The sequence below is a fragment of the Taudactylus pleione genome, unplaced genomic scaffold (assembly GCF_031769625.1).
Source record: "Taudactylus pleione unplaced genomic scaffold, aTauple2 ptg000203l, whole genome shotgun sequence".
NCBI classification, from domain to species: domain Eukaryota; kingdom Metazoa; phylum Chordata; class Amphibia; order Anura; family Myobatrachidae; genus Taudactylus; species Taudactylus pleione.
This window is the reverse complement of record NW_028284605.1, coordinates 3,647,573-3,664,260: the sequence shown is the minus strand read 5'-3', so window position 1 is coordinate 3,664,260 and position 16,688 is coordinate 3,647,573. Positions and strand designations below refer to the sequence as shown.

At 42.9% G+C, this 16,688-nt stretch overlaps 1 protein-coding gene across 4 annotated transcripts in view; it reads right to left on the bottom strand.

The window, feature by feature from the left end:
* The window catches only part of ANKRD13B (ankyrin repeat domain 13B), a 249,230-nt gene that overhangs the window by 18,028 nt on the left and 214,514 nt on the right, over positions 1-16,688 (bottom strand). For 2 of the 4 annotated variants that reach the window (XM_088477768.1, XM_088477770.1), the window contains exons 9-10: positions 6,085-6,149; positions 1,510-1,643 (exon numbers count right to left, since the gene is read on the bottom strand). In XM_088477768.1, the coding sequence (XP_088333894.1) occupies positions 1,510-1,643; positions 6,085-6,149 (199 nt within the window). The remainder of the gene's footprint in view (positions 1-1,509; positions 1,644-6,084; positions 6,150-16,688) is intronic. The other 2 variants (XM_088477769.1, XM_088477771.1) reach the window with 1 other exon arrangement.

Genomic DNA, 16,688 nt, shown 5'->3' with positions numbered 1-16,688 from the left:
CCTAAATCTAACTTTCACTTTTTAAAATCCTTTGCAGACAATTACAGCCTGAAGTCTGGAATGCATAGACATCACCAGACACTGGGTTTCATCCATGGTGATGCTCTGCCAGGCCTCTACTGCAAATGTCTTCAGTTCCTGCTTGTTCTTGGGGCATTTTTCCTTCAGTTTTGTCTTCATCAAGTGAAATGCATGCTCAATCGGATTCAGGTCAGGGGATTGACTTGGCCATTGCATAACATTCCACTTTTTAGCCTTACAAAACTCTTTGGTTGCTTTTGCAGTATGCTTCGGGTCATTGTCCATCTGCACCGTGAAGCGCTGTCTAATGAGTTCTGAAGCATTTGACTGAATATGAGCATATAATATTGTCCGAAACACTTCAGAATTCATTCTCCTGCTTTTGTCAGCAGTCACATCATCAATAAATACAAGGGAACCAGTTCCATTGGCAGCCATACATGGCCACGCCAAGACACTACCACCACCATGCTTCACTGATGAGGTGGTATGTTTTGGATCATGAGCAGTTACTTTCCTTCTCTTCTCTTCCCATCACTCTGGTACAAGTTGATCTTTGTCTCATCTGTCAATAGATGTTGTTCCAGAACTGTAATGGCTTTTTTAGATGTTGTTTGGCAAACTGTAATCTGGTCTTCCTGTTTTTGTGGCTCACCAATGGTTTGCATCTTGTGGTGAACCCACTATATTCACTCTTGTGAAGTCTTCTCTTGATTGTTGACTTTGACACATATACATCTACCTCCTGGAGAGTGTTCTTGATTTGGCCAACTGTTGTGAAGGGGTTTTTCTTCACCAGGGAAATAATTCTTTTGTCATCTACCACAGTTGTTTTCTGTGGTCTTCCGGGTCTTTTGGTGTTGCTGAGCTCTCCGATGCGTTCTTTCTTTTTAAGAATGTTCCAAACAATTGATTTGGCCACACCTAATGTTTTTGCTATCTCTCTGATGGGTTTGTTTTGATTTTTCAGCCTAATGATGGCTTGCTTCACTGATAGTGACAGCTCTTTGGATCTCATATTGAGAGTTGACAGCAACTGATTCCAAATGCAAATGTCACACCTAGAATCAACTCCAGACCTTTTACCTGCTTAATTGATAATGAAATAACGAGGGAATAGCCCACACCTGTCCATGAAATAGCTTTTGAGTTGATAGTCCCATTACTTTTGGCCCCTTAAAAAGTGGGATGCACATATTGAAACTGTTGTAATTCCTACACCGTTCACCCGATTTGGATGTAATTACCCTCAAATTAAATCTGAAAGTCTGCAGTTAAAGCACATCTTGTTTGTTTCATTTCAAAACCATTGTGGTGGTGAATAGAGGACAAAATCTGAAAATTTTGTCAATGTCCCAATATTTATGGACCTGACTGTATATATACACACATTCTTAGAAAGTGTCAGGGATGGGATCATGATACGTATATAGAAACAGAAAGCCAATATATACTGCAATGCTGTGGCTTCTCATCAGCACAACTCACTTCTGAGTTTTGGTAGTGAGCTCCATTGGTCTCCCCATGTCCCGGTGTCCCAGCTCAAAGTTAGGGTCAAAGTATTCATCCGGTGTGATGGCTGTTGGATTGGTCTGGCTAAAAGTCTGGGTGATTAGTGTCTGCTAAAAAAATAAAATGATGAAAATATTAGACAGCTATCTACTTTATGAGAAAATTCTGTTTATGTGAGTACTTATTTTTTCATATTTATCATGTCTGTATATAAATGAATTACTTATATAATGGATGTTACCCTTATGCTATATTTTCAGGTTTAGAACATGTTGAAGACAAATATCAGGGTGATATAATTGTACATTTACATATACACTACATTTGTGCCCTCCATGGCCGGATTGGGCATTTGGCACTTCTGGCAAATGCCAGAAGGGCCGATGGTCTCAGGGCCAGCTCGAGGAGGGCGGAAATGTCCCCACTCTTAACCCCCAGCCGTCATATTCATTATATGAGCTCTGGGAGACGGAACGGGTGGCGGCAGTGATGGGCCAGTGCGCTCTGCTCGGCTGAGAAGAGACAGGTGCGTGTTGCGAGGCCAGGCCCCCGTGACTTGCGGAACGTCCCCTTAAACTAAACCATGCCCCCTTCGCGAATGCACGCGCCTAAGGCGGGTGGACTGCCAGGGCTGATCTACAGCCCCAGTCCGTCCCTGCTGCCCTCTGTAGTGACTCAGCATCGGGAATTATCATGTCTATCACTGGGCAGTCCCAAGGGTACAGAAGCACGCTGCTGCGATTTCCTGCAGGAGGGACTACTTTTCCATAAAACCTGAGGTGTACGGGCTTCTGGAAGGGACATGCTTAAATATATCTGTAGATTGGCCATATCTTTCCCTTAGAACTGAACCTGCTTCAAGGAAACACAAGGGAACCTGGCTCCAAGACAGAAAAAAACATGCTACTGTTACCTTTGTTAAGTGAAACAAGAGTGAGGTCACAAGCTTACACAAACCCTTCCCATTTTTGTGTCCATTAATAAATGTGGCATATTAGATAACTCCATCTATATATCTGTACTTATTTGTGTTGGGAGAGACAGGTAGTGGTTCACTCAGGCTGTTATTGGATTCTTTTTTTTACCTTTACATAAGATGCCTCTCTCGCTCTCCCCCTCCCTCTATATAGATATACTGTATACAGGAGTGACAACCATAGAACTCTCAGTTCTGCAGTATGTTGGCACAGGTTTGACTGTAGGCAGAGGGGGAGGCAAGCCAAGCATCTCTACAATGAAATCACTGCATGCAATATGGGAAGCTAATGTGTTTCAGACCCAGCTTTGTGGCAGAAGCTGTGTAATGTATTAATCAAAGCCAAGGTGGCCAAGTAAGACCGCTCTTCCAGGCAGAGGCTAGCTTATCCAGATGGGCAGAGTGCAAAGAAGTGCAATTATTTGTACTGTAACGTTACCTCTAAAACTCACATTTCCCTGTATATATATATATATATATATATATATATCTACTATATAAAAGTGAAAATTAGTCCTTTTATCCTTCTGTCTTTCTATACAAATCCACAGTTTACAAGCCAAGATCGTGAAATTTTACATACGAGCGTATTAAAACACGGCCGAGGCAACTAAAAAAATTGTAATCAGCCCTGGCACCACTCTCATTAACGTGTTTAATCATCCGGTTCGAGCGGTGCCAGAGCACGAGTTGTGACGCAACTAATTTATTCATATATATTAACTGCACTGCAGTGTGATCCGTGCAGTTTTCTCTGTGCAAAAATGGAAAAAAATGTCATAAAAGACATGGCCCCTCCCCCCAAGCATAACCAGCCCCTTCTCTTGGAGCCGGCGCTGGTTCACAAAATACTGGGACAAAATTTGTAGGGCACGCGTAGCCCATTTAAAAAATGGTGCTGCAAGCCCTGATTGGCTTGCTCATGGCACCATCTTTGAAATTCTAGATGGCTGCATCATCGCCCTGTCCCATTGCGCCGGCTTGAGCACACAAATCTGATTTAGTAGCTCCACCATTTTGTGAGTCACAGCAATCTCACTCTATGAGAGTGCTGACTCTGCAGTTAACCACAGGGTGTGATGGCATACCATATCTATATCACGCAAGGAATACACCCATTAAGGCATCAGACTTAATGATCTGAATTTTTTTTAGTGGCAGAAATTCAGTAGGTTTTGTGAAATTTCTATGGAATTTCATAGCTTTTTAAAGTTTATTATTAAACAGCAAACTGGGCCACCTACAGGGGAGAAGGGCAACAAAATGGTACACTAGTGTGGGTGGAGGAGAGGACAGCACATAGGAGGTGTTTTAGGGGTGCAGAGGGAGAGACGGCTGCGGGGGCGGGCTGCAGGTGTGCGGGGCAGTGGCAGCAGCGGGGGTGCAGAGCAATGGCAGCAGCGGGGCAGTGCACAGGGGCAACAGCGGGTGACAGAGGGGCTCACTGGCGCTGGGAATGCATCTGAGAAACTAAAATCAATAAGGCACAGATGCATGGACGTATCAGTGAGATCCATCCATGCATCTGTGTTAAAAATGTAATATGTCTAAAATAATAATAATTAAAAAAAAAACAATTAATCGCCCTTCCCCCCGAAAGCACAACCAGCTCTGGGCTTTTCACTGCCGGTCCTGGCTGTGAAAATACAGGGGACAAAAAACATAGGGGTTCCCTGTATTTAGCACAACAAGTACTGGGCTTTTCAGAGCCAGTCCTCATTGTCAAAATACAGGGGACAAAATACGTAGGGGTCGTCTGTACTTAGCTCAACCAGCACTGGGCTCAGCCGAGCCCGTCCTGGTTTTGGAAATACAGGGGACAAAAAGAGTAGGGTCCCCTGTATTATCCATAACCAGCACCAAGCTCTTTCTAGCGGGGGAGTAATGTCACAGCCAGGGGAACCCTTTCACTGGGTCCCCCGGCCAAAGCATTAACCCTGACTGCTAGTCAACCTAGGCCAGAGATCCTTGGGGAGCTGGGGATCCCCCCAATAAAAGGGTCCCCCCTTCCAGGGCACCCCAGGTCTTGGCTGATAGCCCAGGGCTATCCCCGGCACCCCTGGGCGGTGGGTGCCGGGTTGATTGTGTAGTGCAAATAAAGAGTTATAATATTGTCTTTTGCAGGTTAACTACAGATCCCAGCAAGCCTCCCCCGCATGCTGGCACTTGGAGAACCAGCAAGTGGGGCATTAAGGGCCCGCTTGTACATATAGTACACCTGTAAAATAAATATTAAAATAAAAACATTACACTGAATGTTTTAATATATTTTGCTGCACCTTCACCTGGGAAGCAGCAGCCTTTAAGCTCTTTTACATGCTTGCCGCCTCCTCCAGGACCTCCCCGACATCTTCCATCTTCAGGAGCTCTTCATTGCACCTCCTCTGCTGTCGGACTGACACCTGCTGCCTCACGCTGGCTTATATAAGCCAGCCTAAAGGGACGCCCCCTGCAGGAGGCCACCTACTGAGCATGCGCAGCAAGTTGAAGCTCCCTATCTCTATAATGGGGCAATTGTGGGCTAATAGTTAAAAAACTGTAACTTTCTCAATTACCTGAACCCCAAAAGCACCTACACTGGAACAAGAGCTACCTAATAAAACAAACCCCAAGTCGTAATTCGTCCTCTGTCCTGAGTTATGCCTTCCCCAAAATTCCCCATAGACTAAAGCAGAAGAGTGGTCCTAACTGAAAGTGGCAGAAAAAACTGACAGTTTAAACTTTAGATTATTCCCAAATACTCAATTTTTATTTTTTTGCCCTGAAATTTGGCATGCAGCACCAAGCAACAGTTCTACCCATCCATGCCAAATTTCAGCTCAGTGCGTTCAATAGCTTTTGAGGTGTAGCCCCTTAAACACCATGTCACCCTCTCTGGAATTCTCTATGGGAAAATTCTGTTTATTAGATTCAGCCTTTATATAAGGGCACGACCGTGCCCTTATTATAATATAGCTTTTTTGAGAACTCGAGCATGCATATACTCTATTTTTTAGGCTTGTTCATGTATTATCTAAAGTAGAAGATCTTTAGACTCATGTTAGCCCACCATAACTTTTCTGATGTGCTGATCATCAAGTTTGGATACAAGGGACACTGTTTAATCATACTACTATGGTTGATATTTAATTTTGCCTCATTAATGTGAGCTGCAAATATCTGAGCCAACAGATGGGAATAGATAGATAAACAGGATTCAGTTTGTACACGTGCATGCTTACATGTCCTTTTTCAAAACGGCAGTGAAAACAAAACCTACTTATAAATAAGGTATATTTTGCCTTGCGGGATCTACTTCAGACCAAGACAAATGCCAGTGTGTTCCACTGCTCCCCAGCAGACGGCATTTGGCAGAGATAATGCCTCTTCCGTCATCTAGAGGTAATTTTAGGCCTTCGTGACACAATTATTGATACCTTTCAGACAGAAAGCCAGCATGATTACATTGTGCCATGCCCGGTATTGATCTACACTAAAGCCTGGTTTTATCAGACAGCTAATACAATCTTTTAAAGTGCAATGACAAGCTGCCGGATGGGCACTATCTAGGATCCTGAAATCACAATAATACTCACCCCATTGTTTGGTCCTACGTGCTGCTCAGCTATCCCCAGGAATGATTGCAGAGGGGTTTTACTACCTGGAAAGAAAATTGAGAAGTAATAGTGACAATCAGGGATGGACAGCAACTGAAATGGCAACTTTTTCATTACACTGTTTTTTCTAACACCGTCTTCATGTGTAATTGCTATTAAAATCGCACATGACAGCTCTTCTGAAAAGAGCTGCCCTTTGCGGTGTGCGGACTTGCCAGTTTAAGACCCGGGAGTCCTTCCGCGTATGTGCGTCCGTCGGCCTGAGCAAGTCATGGGGGTCACTGTGAGAGATCCGATTTGATCCTTTTACGGAAGTAGGCGTTGCCTATGGTGTACAAGCTCCGGAAACTTTAGCTCTCCGGAACTTGGTGCATATGGGGAATGCGGTCAAACCTCTGAAAACTGTAGTTTTTCAGATTTTTTTACCCAATTTTTGGCTTGATGCATCCCGCTCTATATCAGAAACAAAATGAGCATTTTTTAAAACAGATTTCCTACAATCTAAGACATAAGGTGCATACACACACAACGATTTTGTAAATGAACGATTTTATTAAACTATTTTCGTTAATTTTTTCAAGGTAAAAATTTACGAAAATCGTTTACTAAAATCGTTCATTTACTAAATGTAATGAACTATTATTTTGAACTACAAACGATTTTTGCATATTCCCTTAATGAAAATCGTTGGTCAGTCTGACTGAAGTACAAACTACAAACGTGAACGCACATGAACGATAATCGTTCATCGTTTTAACTTGAAAGATTTAAAGTGAAAGATTTTTTCAATGATGAACGATAATCCATATCGTTTATCGATAATCGTTCAAAAAAATCGTTATGTGTGTATGCACCTTTACACCTCAATTCATTTATGGGACTAGGGTTACTATGATATCCATTTAATTAGGGACACATGAATTACACAGGTTCTTTGGCTGATTTAAAACCATGTGAAATGCAGACTTGAAGTCATCCAGCCTCAGAACCTTTCATAGCAACCCTATATAGGGGCCCACCATCGCGACCATCGTGCTTGCGACGAGACCCTTGTGGTAGGGTCTCGTTGCCACAAGCCCCAGAGAGATTTCAGCTCTAACAGAGCCGAAATCTCTCCCACTGGCATCACTCATCACTGATGTCAGTGGGGCCGCCCCCAAACGGAGGCGTTCACATGGGAACGCCTCCGTTTGGGCAGCCACTCCCACGGCCCGCCTACCAAAGGGGGCGTGCTGTCACTCAACATCGACAGCACGCCCCCTTTGGTACGAGACCCGGAGTGACGGATTGCCCGTCGCTATCCGGGTCTCGCGCATGCGCACGACGGAGCCGGCTCCGTCGTGCGTATGCGTCTGGGCCACCATTGACCCGGTTGCGAGTGCTCAGCGCTCGCAAACGGGTCTGAATCAGGCCCACTGTGTGTGGCTACTCCGTTTTCTGGCAGCTAGTATTCCCAAGTCTTTGTCCACTTTTCTTTTACATAATTGTATTCCATGTATTGTGTACGTAGCATAGTTATTGTAACAGCATGAGAGCATAACTGTACAGTCATCTGCGTGTAACTTAGGGCCTGATTATTAGTGAGATGCCCACTATCTGTGGCTGTAATCCACTGAGGTGCACAAATAGTTGCACCATCGAGATGACATCGCCCGCACCATCGGATATTAGAGCAACCCAATGATTGCTCAGAATGTCCGTCGGCATGACCCGACACTCCCACAGACAAAAGTCACCCCACAGTCACCACCCAGGTACACCTATCGGAATTGCATGGATAACCCCTGCGTCCCCTGGCGATTATCATCAGCATGCTAATGACCCAACATAGCTGAGTATCATCAGCAAATGCAGACACCTTACTCTATAGGCCATGTACAAGGTCAGTAATAATAAAGACTAAGATGTACAGATAATTATTTGTGAAACACCACTAATGACTTTAGCCTAGTCAGAATGTGCTCCATTTATAACAACACTTTGGGCAAAATGTTCTAATTGCGGGTTTGATGTCATTTAGTACCTGCCACTTAGTAAGTTTTGCCCTTTCTGTTCTATTCTTAAACCAGTTTCCTGCCTACAGTATGTGCATATTTATTCCTCCTATACCTAGTGCCTCATTTGTGTAGCAAACTGTTATGTAAAGCAACTAAGGCAGTGGTTCACAAACTTGGTCCTCAAGGCACCCTAATAGACCAGGTTTTAAGGATAGCCATGCTTGGGCACATATGGTATAATCAAACTGACTGAGGAACTAATTGAGTCACCTGTGCTTAAGCATGGATATCCTTAAAATCTGGACTGTTAGGGTGCCTTGAGGACCGAGTTAGGGTACCACTGAACTAAGGATGTATTTATCATAAATAGTGACTTTGCAGTGGTACTATCATCCTGTAATGCTCCTCACTGCAGCGATAAAAGATGTACTGTCATTACAAATTATTAACGCGACACCTGCCAGGGAGATCCTGAGAAAACTCACCTCTCCGGCATTGCCTTTTCTTGTATGCCACATCAGAATAATACTAATGTAATAATTCCCTTCCCAATCTGTCCTTACTGTGCATGTGCAAGCTGGTTAGACCGTGCTTTGCTCATTAAGTGCTTTAATGTACAGTAGATGGGCAGCAGATGGTGGTTGAACACAGATGGAAGAGGGATGCCGGCGCTCACAATGCCGGCGCCAGAATCCTGACACAGGTCAGACTCCCGGCGTGTGCATTACTACAGCTGGCATTCTGATGTTACCAGGAGGGTTATGGTTAGGCACTAGGGGGAGGGTTAGGTGCAGGTGGGAGAAGGTTAGTTTTAGGCTGCAGGGGAGAGGGTTAGGTTTACCCTGTTGGGAGGGTGGTATGGTTAGGATACTTAGCGATAGGTGTCAGCATCCTAACCCTGTCGGGATTCTGACCTCAGACATCCCATACCCAACCCATGTAAGAGGAAACTGGTGTGGAGGACTCTTCGTATATCCGTTGGCCCCGTGAAGTGTACATAAAGCCATCCTGAGATGGTGTTATGGTTTGTTTTTTTCACAAACTGAATAAAGGATTAATTATTGCAGTTTGACAAATTGTAAAAGGCTATGGGGACGCATTGAACATCGAAGTTCATGGGACCACACAACAAACCAATGATTTGTCTGTGATAACCTGATTGATAAATAGCCCAAAGCTGTGATAAACCCATTTTCTGCAGAAAAGCATGGAAAAATGGTTTATGACAGCTTGATAAATATATTCCTTTAATACTTTAGCAAAATCGAAATCAACTGTTCTATCAAAATCCAGTATTAAACTCATCTCCTCATAAAAACAAATGTTATTTGTTATCCCTGTCCAGTCCTTTATGACACCATGGTGACACTGTGTTCTCAAATTATAATCTACATATATTTCAGGATGACATCTCTCATACCCCCTTTTACACTAAAATCTCGGGTCTGCCCAGTGTTTTGGAACACGGGTCAGACCAGGGACAGACCCCTTCAAGACTGCGGTTCCGACCCGGGTTATTCCCGGGTCGGTGCCATTTATGCTGCACACGGGTGCAGTGGTTCTCTTTTGCCGGCACTTGGAGATGACATAATCTCCAAGCGCCGAGGGCCCGCTTCTTCTTATGCTGTGAACGGGACCTGGCCCAGATGCAGGGTTACACAGGCAACTCTGCTCGCTACCCGGGCTGGATTGCCGTGTCGCTCGACCCGGGAATCCAACCCTCGTCCCTTTTACACTGAGTTATTGATATTATGTGGTGGTTGGTAGGTATATTAATATACTGTAGAAACTATTCATATGATATGCATCATTATGGAATCTCTATTAAATATACAGGCTATTCCTTTAATCTTGGAACTTTTGGGGGAAAATAGGCCAATTTGTTAAATACAAACATATTAAATTCAAATACTGGCTGATGTATTGTTTTTTTTTTGGGGGGGGGATATGAATATATATTAAATGTTGATGTTATTAATTTAATGGCAGCACTGGATAGGTGCAAATTGGCAGATGTTTAAATGAGACTTCTAATAAGTTAATATTGAGGTTGACTGGAGAATCTAAGGATTATTAAACATAAATGCTGTTAATGTAATGATGGGGCCCATTGGGTAGGATGGAGAAATAAGAAATATGACTACTTTAGATTAATTCCAGGTCTTGTAGGGAGAAGGGAGGCCTAGAGAGATGAAATATCAACCAATCAGCTCCTAACTGTCATTTTTCAAACATAGGGCCGTATTCAATTAGCAGCGAGCGAAAACGGACGTTTTTCGACAAAGAACTGAGATATTTTCGCTAAAAAACATGCGAAAACGCAATTGGCGAAAAAAAACTGGAGATAAGTTTTCTCTATCCCAGACCAGGCGAAAAAAAATGCAAAACCCCTATTTTTGGCTAAAAATGTGGGGATTTCTTTCAGAACCCTTTGGAGACCCTCCCTAATGATAAACTACCCCCCACAAAATCGTAAGTTGCGCACTTTGGCAAAAAATGACCACGCAAATTTTGGGTAAAAAAAAAACGTTGAAAATGGTTTTAATATATTGGTTCTGATTTTTCGGGGGACGGTATGGATGTGTGAAGTATTTTAAACATTGCACGCGGTCACAGCAGGCGTTTTTTTAACAGTTTTTTAAATTGCGAAATATACTTGCACCCATTGTAAAGTCCCCCCAATTTACATGGAACAGTAATTTCCTGGAAGAAAAAATTGCTTTCTATCATTTTCAACGATTGTTTTTCACCCAAAATTGCGCAGTCGTTTTTTCACCAGAGTGCGCAACTTACGAATTCTGTTTTTGGGTAATTTATCATTGGGGGGGGTGTCCAAAGGGTTCTGAAAGAAAGCCCCACATTTTTAGCCAAATATAGGGATTTTACATTTTTTTTCGCCTGGTTTCAACCGTTTTCGCCGCTAATTGGATATGGCCCACAGTCTGTAAAATGTCAGTTAGCTGGTACTTTATCTCTATCCTAGGTTTGATACAGCTCCCCCTTTATCTCGATTGCAGGGACAGTTGGTTTGCATGTACCATTACACGCTGCTCTGCCCACAGCTATACTTTACAGTGCCACACATACTACAAAGACTCGGTCATATGCTGCATTGAAGGGGGAGCAATTTGTAGTCAGATTAAGCAAATCAGTATTATGCGGCCTGCTACCCACCAGTTGTTGTGCAACTAAAATTAGTATTTTTAAAAAGATATTAATGTACGGAAAAAAAAAACCCCAAGCTTTTAGACATGCCTTCCACAAAGAAGAGAAAGAGGAGTTTTCATAATTACTGTTTAACTGTTAAGCACTTATCAGAACAAATACACTTGTCAGGATATTATTAGGGCAATGAAAACCTTGCACAGCTCAGAAACCTTTCTGAATCTCATTTAGGAATAAAACATTTTTTTTTTCAATAGTCTCCTTTATTCATTGTATTTATGCATTTATATGTAACTCTAAGGGGTATATTTACTCAAGAGGGGGTTTATAGAAGTGGAGGTGTTGCCTATGGCAACCAATCACCTTCTACTTATTATTTATCTGGCACCTTCTAGAATATATTAGCTAGAATCTGATTGGTTGCTATGGGCAACATCTCCACTTCTATAAACCTGCACTTTAGTAAATATACCCCTTAATCTAGTAGGAATGGGACTATAATATATGTCAAGCAATTTCTAATAACAGATTCCATTGTTTGAGGGCCTGATTCACTACGGATCGCAGTTCAGTGCGATAGTATGCTAATCCATAGCGATCGCAATGCCACCGCAGCACTACATAAGGACGCCCACTTTACTTTACACGCACTTCCGTAATAGTTAGCAAGACTGCGAAAACATTGGTACAATCGAGTACCATCGGACCCATATGCACAGTTAAGGCAGGCCAGACCTCACTCAGGAATTGCTTACTTCAGCGCACGCTATGAGGCCTCAGGCTGCGTATGGTATCGCGGTGGATAATTTATGCACGCCCATGCAAAGGCGTTGCAACGCACTAACACGCCTGTGTCCGGCCGACCACCCTTCCCTGTCACCACCCACAAACGGCACTTCCCGTCAATCACTTCCCGTCAAGCGATGGGTCTGCAGAGTCACTGCGATCGCAATAACTATTTGCGCACGCACTCTGCGATGCATACGCATAACGATCGGCTGATTGATCATTTTTGGTCATTCTATACAAGCAACTATTTTTAACACATTTTGAGTAATGAATTTCCAAAATAAATCCAGAAACTTGTCTTTAAAAGTGCATTTGCTAACTATGAAATCAGCTGTATTGTGGGCTGAATTTATATGCATGAGAATGCAGACAACGTATTTGGAACATGAGAGAACAAGAAAATTTAACTACTGACTCATCTAAAAATGGCTTCCTATGCAGTACTTAAAGACACCAATTACCTACAAACGTGACTTACACTGTTTCCACTTAAATAACTATCAAGCGTATTTCAATGTGCAAACCAATTTCCCATCCTTGAAACTTCCCACATAAATGGGGGACACCTTAAATTTGCAAAACTGTAGGACCACCTGAAAATAGTGGACACATTAAAAATAAGATACGTATCAATATATGTTATATGTTATATGCTGTCCATATGTCTTTAGTTAAAAACGGGGTTAAGTCCTGCTTGGAAAAATATAGTGGTAACCCTTATATTAGCCCTCGCAGAAAAGAAGAAGAAATCCAGCAACTAAATCAAGAACCTGAAAATCCTGATAAGGTGCTCAAGTGTGGAATTACAATAACCTGTCACAAATAGGAGACCGCTATATAAAGTTGGACGGAGGGAGAGATCGATTACCTCTGCACTCCTGAGGAAACCTGTGATCAGGTGAAACGTCGAGGAGGAGGACTATATCGATCCCGCTATCATCACCTCTATAGACCGGCACGTCTAGGGAATGAAGAAACGGGTAAGTCTGCCGGCAGACATCTCTACATACCGCCAAAGCGGACCACTCCGTTTGTGCACAGACACTCAAGTCACGTAAGGAATCCCGCACCGCTGTTTAGCGGCACTAACACCATCCACTGACGGAGGATACCTGAGGCTCACAGGTTAAGGTTGGTTATAGCCTTGAACTTATTTAACATCCAAGTCACGCAAGGTTTTTTTACACTGCAGTTTAACAGAGCTTTATACCACCCACAGACGGAAGGTACCTGTCAAAAACCAATTTTTTTCATAACAGGTTAAGGCTTGATATAGCTACAGTTTGTGGTAACCTACAAAGGCCTAGCAGTATATAATAATTCTACACCAGAGCGGTGTTGTTATCATTTACAGGCTGGACATAACCTTATTTTCACTGACGATTACAGGGAAAGGAAAGCGCTGAATGCGTACTTCCCCCTTCTCTTCTGGAGGACAGTCAATATATTAGATTCACCTGGACATATTTGTTACCCTTTTTCTGAAATCAGCACGAGACTTAAAGGTCCCCTTGTTTTGTTTGTTTGTGTGTGTTATTTGTAGTGTATACCGGTATTAGGCAGCACCAATTTTTACTACTTGCAAACATAATAAACCATTAAGACGATATCTATTTCTGTTATAAGTTAACTTTTACCCTTATACCTATTACTTCGAATAAATAAGTGTTCTTACCAGGCAATAAGCACAGCCTTTTCTAGTTTTTTACCGTATCCATATATTTCTACAAACCTAATGCTTTGTTAATAAATGATTGTCTAATAATTATATTGACTCCATTATATATTATTCATCCAAACAATCGTAATAGGAGACGTTGAAATTTTATTTTATTTTATTTAACATATTTATTCAATATAAACCATAAGGTTTTATCGATATAACCAATATTTTTATGTCTGATGTGTGAGCAGGGAATAATTTTTTCTTGTTTTGATATACGTATCAATATCTATCTATACTAATATTATAAGAACGTTGTCTGTCTGTTTGTTCCAAGTTGGCGCAAAAACTACAGAATCGATTTTATGAAAACTGCATCATTTTGTAGCGGAATGTCCTAGAAATAATCTGCACTTTGTTCCATCTTGATCTGTTAAGTTAAAGCTGGGCAAAAACAAAATTTATTGACATCATCAATGCAAGATATAGGTGTGGCACCATGCGCGCGGCTGGTAAGGGGTGGGGGGAGAATTACTATTGGTGGTGGGTGAAGGCGATGCTATCACCAGTCTATATAGCGCTGCTGGTCCCATGGGCCTCTACTGCGACAGGGCCCCTATGCAAAGCAATACAACTAGAGCACCGCAAATATTAAAATATGTTGGCAGAAGCGATTTCATTGTGGGCGAAGCCACGGGCAACAGCTATATGACCACCCCATCATTTATTTGAAGGCACTTCCTTTTAAAATACTGCACGGCTTAGCCTCACTCATCAAGGAAAACACAATGCAGTAATTTTTTACATGAAGGCATTAAAATTGGGTGCATTTGCGCAAAAACAGGTGCAGACAGCATCTACAATTTGGGACTCACACAACTGCAATTTTGGAAATGTCCATTATTTTTTTCAGTGAGGCTCATGTAGAGTTGTACATGCGCAAAATGTACAATTCAGGACTGAGCATGCACCCCAAAAATGCATAAGCTTATGTCCATATGCACTCTTCATTGCATCGTACACTTACACTTCCTTACGCTTGGAGATGCAGATTGGTGGAGGGAAAGGGTGAACGAGCCCTTCAAAGCCACCTTCTTACCTCTCCGGTGTCTGTCCAGGCTAGCGCTGAGGTCCGCTCGCGGTGTGCATCATTCCTGGATAGCACAGAGGTCCGCTCAAGCTGCACATTGCTCATAGTCATTGCATGACTATATGCAAGAGAATTTGGAAAAAGGGTTTATCCGCCCTTACAACTCTCCCGCTGGTGCGGGCTTCTTTTTCGTAAAAAAAAAAAAAGAAAAAAGATGGAGATTTGCACCCTTGTATTGACTATAGGTGTCTGAATGACATCACCATTAAAATCTGCTACCCTCAGTAGTCAGTGGAGCTACCATCTTCACCAAATTGGACTTGCGAGGAGCATATAATCTCATACGAATTCAGGAAGGAGACGAGTAGAAGACCACATTTAACACTTGCCGACGGTCACTACGAGTACTTCGTTGTTCCCTTTGGTCTCAGCAATGCTCCCGCAGTATTCCAGCACTATGTCAATGAGGTCTTCCGCGATCTGTGGTACAAACATGTTGTTGTCTATCTTGACGATATTCTCATATTTGCCAGTGAGGAATATCACAGGCAAGTAAAGGAGACACGTCTCTGCTCCAATCACCTTTACTGCAAATTGGAGAAGTGTGTCTTCGAAGTTAAGTCTATTCCCTTCCTGGGATATATCATTTCAGGTCCTGGTCTCAAAATGGATCCAGAAAAGTTCCAAGCAATTCAGGAATGGGCGCTTCCTAATACTCTCAAGACTGTTCAGTGCTTCCTTGGATTTGCGAACTATTATCGTAAATTCATAAAGAAATTTTCCACCATCATTGCACCTATTACCGCTCCCACTTGTAAAGGTGTCAATCTGTCCCAATGGTCTGAGGAAGCAAAGGAAGCCTTCCAAAAAATCGAACAGAAGTTCATTTCAGCTCCTTTTCTTTGTCAACCTGATGTCACACAGCCATTTGTCTTGAAAGTTGATGCTTCTTCCGTAGGACTCGGAGCTGTGCTCTCACAACGCGTTCCTGATGGTCTTCTCCACTGTTTGATTTTTTGGAAGGCATACTCTTTTATGCCAATTATGGCCTTCACCCTCGAGTTCCTGAGTTACAGCCTCTTCCAGCCTCATAGATTTCATCTGCTGACCGCACCTTGCAGCACTTTTCCAATATGTGGAAAGAGATCCGCTCCTCCTTTGTGAAGACTTTTGAGCAGTACAAGAAGTTCGCTGACAGGAAGAGGAAAGCAGTTCCCAGTCTTAAGCAAGGAGATCGAGTTTTGCTTTCTACACAAAACCTGCCATTAAGAGTTCCATCCATGAAAATGTGTGCCCCGCTACATTTCGCCATTCTCCATCGAGCATGTTATTAACCTGGTTTCATTCAAATTCAAGCTACCTCCCTTCCCGAGGATACCAAATTCCTTCCATATTTCTTTACTGAAACCACTCAACCGATATCATTGAACACTTCTGAAAGCACCCAAAGTCCAGACTCAACGTGGAGTCGAATACGAAGTGGCAAAGACTCTGGACTGTAGAATCCGTTATGGACGTCTCCAATACTTGATCGACTGGAAGGGCTATAGCCCAGAAGAATTTCCCTGGACTTTTGCCTCTGACGTCCACGCTCCTCAGTTGGTGCAAGCGTTCCATGCCAGAATTCCACGTAAGCCTAAGAAGTGTCCTACGGCCATTCATGAAGTGGGGGTGCTGTCACGCTCTGGCCTTTAAAAACCACCTACTTACCTCTTCGGTGTCTTTCCAGGCTAGCGATGAAGTCCGTTCGTACTGTGCATCACTCCCGTATAGCACAGAGGTCCACTTATGCTGCACATCGCTCCCGGCTGGTACTGAGGTCTGCCTGTGCTGGCTCTCCACAGTCCCTTACTCACAAACTGTCTCTCCAGCATGATGA